Source organism: Sinocyclocheilus grahami, unplaced genomic scaffold (genome assembly GCF_001515645.1).
Source record: "Sinocyclocheilus grahami isolate Dianchi unplaced genomic scaffold, SAMN03320097.WGS_v1.1 scaffold466.1, whole genome shotgun sequence".
NCBI lineage: Eukaryota > Metazoa > Chordata > Actinopteri > Cypriniformes > Cyprinidae > Sinocyclocheilus > Sinocyclocheilus grahami.
Window position 1 is genome coordinate 739,931 of NW_015505645.1, and position 5,647 is coordinate 745,577.

The 5,647-nt window shown below is 38.7% G+C and overlaps 1 protein-coding gene across 1 annotated transcript; it reads left to right on the forward strand.

Annotated features, from left to right (window-relative positions):
• The first annotated feature begins 534 nt into the window (after nt 1-534).
• Nucleotides 535-5,404, forward strand: LOC107553181 (thioredoxin-related transmembrane protein 1-like). The gene is made up of 7 exons (XM_016235315.1): nt 535-540; nt 680-887; nt 981-1,026; nt 1,539-1,667; nt 1,897-1,942; nt 3,693-3,756; nt 3,868-5,404. Exons 1-7 carry the CDS (start codon nt 535-537, stop codon nt 4,053-4,055), a joined length of 687 nt encoding a protein of 228 aa, XP_016090801.1. The 3' UTR covers nt 4,056-5,404.
• Nucleotides 5,405-5,647: the final 243 nt, after the last annotated feature.

A 5,647-nucleotide genomic window follows, 5' to 3' on the forward strand; every position in this document is an offset into this window, starting at 1 on the left:
TCTATTTACTGTGTGCTTAGTCTTTCCTTTCACTGATATGACTCATCAACACCTTTCAAAGCTCTTTAATTGCAAACACATGGTAGCTCATATATTGACCAATGCACAGACAGAGCTTTGAATCAAAGCAGTGGAGGTGCTGGTCGCTGAGGAAATACTTCAACTTCGAGCTGTCGATCGCCGGATCGGCTTTCACTGTGGACGAAGCGAAGTCCAGCCCAGGGTCGTCACATGTGGTTACCGCAGGCATCATAATATGGTAAGGGACGTAACATTTCCATCACACGCTTGAGGTATTCGGACAATCACAACGCAGATTGCTGGCCAATCACAGCACACCTCGCTTTTTCAGACCGATGAGCTTTGTAAAAATCGACACGTTTCAGAAAGGCGGGGTATAGAGGAGAAACAATAATGCACAGTTTGTGGAAAATAATGTGTTTTTTGAACCTTAAACCGCATAAACACATTTCATTACACCAAATACACAAAATGATGTTCTTTTTAGCAGCATCATATGACCCCTTTAACAACATGACTGTGAGTAAATGATGTCAGGATTTTCACTGTCCCTTTAATGAAATCTCTTCAAAAAATGTTTAAGTCGAAATAAACCATTGTTTCCCCTGCACACTTCCTCCAGCTAGAGCAATCGAACAAGAGGATTGTAGTTAAATAGATCCGATGGAAAACAAATGAGCCTCGTTGTCTTTGTGTCTCCTCTGGCTGGGATTGTGTTATTGGATTAAAAGGTTTGCCTGTCTGCTGCAGCTTTGCTCCGTGGTGTCCAGCCTGCCAGCAGCTCCAGCCCGTGTGGAATGAGTTTGCAGAATGGGGAGAAGATTTGGGAGTGAATATTGCCAAAGTGGATGTCACCGAGCAGCCAGGTATGCCGCTATCTGTACACATCTGGTTCCTCTGCTCACCTGATCGCCCGTCTTTATGATTCTCACACTTGTCTCTCTCTCTCTGTGCTGCAGGTTTGAGCGGGAGGTTCATTATCACAGCTCTCCCAACTATCTACCAGTGAGTTTCGTTCCGTCTTACACGCATTTAAAGGAACACTCCACTACGGCAGCAAAGGTCCTATATAGTAAAAATATAGAAACTCTGTGGTCATTTTTGAGCGAGATGCTTACGGTCTAATCAGATTCAATGATCTATGCTAAGCTAAAAGTGCTACCGCCAGACCCGGAAATCGGCTGAATGGATTTGAAAACGGTAAAACTCAACTGTTTAACTCTAGGGGAGTTGGAGAATGAGCCTATTTTCAAAAATAGTGGAGTGTTCTTTTAACCCTTTCTATAGAAGTCAGTGATCTGATGTAATTGGTGATAGATTTGATTAAATTAAAAAAAGTATTAGTAGTTGTGAACTATTGAAGACTTTACTGTCGTTTTTGATATGATCTTTTGAACGATTGTTTAAATGGATACACATCAGCATTTGTCTTGTTTTCAGATGTCTACAGAGTCTCTGTGTGGTGTAAAGGCAGTTATAAATGGTTAAACATGGCTGTTCGTATCCGTGTGTTGCAGCTGTAAAGATGGTGCGTTTCGGCGATATCAAGGCGCTCGATCTAAAGATGACTTCCTGAGCTTCATTGATGAAAAGAAATGGCAGAGCATAGAGCCGGTCTCTTCCTGGTTTGGCCCTTCATCCTTCCTGTGAGTACATGCTGTGTATGTGGGTGTGTGCTGGGGCTGGTTTCAAATGGGATAATAATGCAGTGGCCCTGGGCGAGTCTGGCAATATCTCTAGAAAAGGGAGTTTAGAGAATCCACAGCATGTGGTTAATGCTGATTCACAAGTTAGCTCACTTTTAATGTAATACTGACAGGCTATCTTTACATTTGATTTGATATAGTTTCTGTGATTGACTTTATTTTATTTTAGGATGAACGCAATGTCAGCCCTCTTCAAGTTATCCATGTTCATCAGGGTGAGTGTGTATGCCTATTAATATATAGCTGTTGCATTCTTGTCAGTTTTGAGAATTAATTTTTGAAATTATATACACTATTTTCCTAGCAATTCTTTGAATAATTTAGAGTTATAACTTACAGGCACAAATAGTTTATACCTCAAGCTAATGGTGAAGGAACTAGTAGCAGACACTGAGAGATAATATAGTCAGCCAGTCAATAATGCAAAATAAACCTCTGACTTACGGCAGAGGTGACTCATATCACCCTGCAATAAAGATTGCCTGACTGTAAATTATCCTGCTTGTGACCTGGCGACATAAATAACATTTTGAAATGGGATGAGGTGTGTACGCGCTCTGGCGTAGTTTACACAAGCGCCGGAAGTGACCTCTCGCGCGTATACGTCACTCATTTGTTACACAGTGCACAGTCATTGTAGGTACGACGGCTAATCAAAATGGTACTTACTTGCGCTTATCTCTGGATTGTTCAAACCGACTTAAAACTAAAAGATTACGTTCTCTCGCACAAACTCATTCGGGAGTGGTGACTTTCCACGTATTCCCAACTTCTGAGCCTGCTCGCCTGAAGTTATGGTTGATTGCCCTTCGGCTGGATATCAACACACCCCCTTTAACGTAAACTACGCCAGAGCGCATACACACCTCACGCACCGGATGCCGTGCGCGCGCTCAAGGAAGTTGGACATAGTGCTGTATTAGAGGTAAAAAATTATATAAATACTGTTCGGTTTCTGGCACAAACCGATTGTTTCGTGTCTTAGGACATCAATGTGTCGTCACGAGCCGCAGGGTTTAATTTGGATTTGTCTGTGCATGTTTTTTTTACTCTTATAGATTTTGTTACCATTGCCATGCATTATATGACTGATAGACTGCAGCGGTTAAAGTTAAAATCATCATTTGTGTTCTACTGAAGAAACAAAGTCACCTACATCTTGGATGCCCTGGGGGTGAGCAGATAAACATCACATTTTCATTTTGGGGTGAACTATCCCTTTAAGGTTGTATGGTTTTTAATGGTTTTAAAAAAAGTATTTTGTGCTCACCATAATTGCTTTTGATCATTAGTTGATCAAAAATGCAGTGAAAACAGTAATCTTATGAAATATTATTACAATTTAAAATACCTTTGATATTTTAATATATCTCTATATTAGACTGTAATTTATTTTTGATGGCAAAGCTGTATTTTTTAGCAGCAATTACTCCTGTAAAGACACTGTAAAGTGTCACATGATCCTTCAGAAAACATTCTAATATGCTGATTTGTTGAAAAAACATTTGTTTATACGAGTTGCTGCTGAATAATTTGTGGAAACGGTGATACATATTTTTTCAGGGTTCCTTTGGTGAATAGAAAGTTCAGTATTTATTTGAAATAGAAATATTTTGGAACATTATAAATGTCTTTACTGTCAATTTGGATCAATTTAATACATCCTTGCTAAATTCAAGTATTAATATATTTTTTAAAGTATTACTGACCCCAAATTTACTAACGGTTGTGCAAATAAGATATGTTTCAAGTGTTAATATTGGAGTGGGTAATCCCAGAATACATTGCAACAAACGAATTGATCCAAAATCTTAGATGTAAATGTCTAAAGTAAAATTGAATGTCGTGTGCTTTTAAGGTTATTAGAATATTGCGTCATTAGCTTTGAACATGCTAACATTAAACTCTATTGGAATCGTTTGTGAATGAAATGTCTCTGATTTTATTTTATATTCTTTCTCTCAGGTACTAGTTTTCATCGCCGATTTTGCTTTCCCGTCACGGCGGTTTGCACCAAATTATCACCACCGTAAGTGTAAATGTTTATATGAACCTGCCTGCTGACTACAGGGACATGTAATGCACCAGAGATTCATTAAAACTTAAACTGTAATGATCTGGCGTGTTAATGTTTCTGTAGGGAAACTGCCTGCTGGGCAGGTACGTCTCCTGCAGCAGTTGGAAGATGAACAGGAAGCAGATGGAGAGGAAGAGGATGATGATGATGATGATGATGAGTACAGTGGAAAGACTGAAGAGTGGCAGCGAGCAGACGGAGCCGATGTGCTCAGGAGAAGAGGAGTGGGTGTGCTGGAGGAGGACACCTAGTGAACTGGAGAGGAACTGCCTCTCGCTCACTGCTCACAAAACCACCACACAAACCACATCGCACAAACCACATCGCTACAGTAGTGCCCTGGCAGCGCTCATTAAGCTTGATGTCACATGTGATGTCATAGCTTCCTCTGAAAGATTGATGTGGTTGTGCTTTTCTCTTTTTCTTGCCGCTAGTTTGTGTTTTCTCTTTTCCACCTGTCTAGTTTTAATTATTACACTCCTTGCTATGCAGTATCTCTAGAGTGTGTGTGTGACAGAGGAATATTAGGACTTACTTTACGGAATTTCACGACTCACAGTTGCAATATTCCCCATACAAATTCTGAGCAAAATAACCAAGCTCAAACAACAATCTCACTGTGAATCTGTTGTAAATGAGGCTTTTTGGGATAAGAAAGCTTTTGTGCTTTACTTTGTAAATATTTTATTATTTGAGCTTTTTGGATGCCTGTTATATAAAGCCAGAATGTTCAGTTTGCTGTTTTAAATGTTTTTTCTTCCAACTAGAGTTCAGCTTCATTTTCCCCCCCCGGAAAACTAGAAAATACCTGAATTAACACTTGTTTATTAATTAATGTGTGTATGTGTGGTGATTCATTATTGTTTGACACCGAAAGATGCTTCCATTAGTTCATGTTTTTTAGGACATTTGTGCTCTTTAAATGAGTTTCACTCATTTTCCACACCCTGTTTCTTTAAATTTAGTTGGTTACACTTTATTACGATAGTCCATTTAGACATTCTAAGTAACTTTGCAACTACATGTCAACTAACTCTCATTAGAGCATTTGTAGACTGTTAGGTTAGTGTTAGTAAAATATGTTGCCGTACTTGCAAAGTTACTAACAATCAGTAGAACATCTGTTGAGCGACTTTAAATATATAGTGTTAGTAGATATTAAGCAGACAGTCTGCTAATACTCTAATGACTGCTAGTTGACATGGAGTTGCAAAGTTATTTAAAGGTAGCTGAATGTCTAAAGTGGACTATCAAAATAAAGTCTTACCTTCTATGTTTCAGTGGATTTTAGGATGTGTCTTGGTCTTCCAACTTTTTTGATGCAGTTTATTTGTACCCCTTTTAGTTCTAATAGTTTTCTTATTATCGTTTAACTAAAGTTTGACCCCTGACACTTGACTGATCCACTAGAATTAAAGTGCTTCTCAATGTGTTCTGCTCATTTGTCCACAGCAGAACAATAGTAACGTGTGAATGTCTGCTTTTACAACTCTATTGCTTGTGTGTGTGTGTGAGAGATTGGTTTTGGAATGTTTCTGTATTTGAGACAGTGTGAACCTGGACTGTTAATAAACAGTTTAAAGCTGCAGTGCTGAGTATCTGCAGATATGGTAATCAAAAGGAGTCTTAAATGCAATTATGTTGGCCTGTATTTGACATTTCAAATGTCGGGGGAGTCAGAAAGGTGCTTTAAAGTCTCTTCTGCTCACCAAGGCTGCATTTATTTGATGAAAAATACTACAGTAGAACAGTGATATTGTGAAAGATCATTACAGTGTAAAAGAACGGTTTTCTATTTTAATATATTTTAAAATGTAATTTATTCCTGTGATGGCAAAGCTGA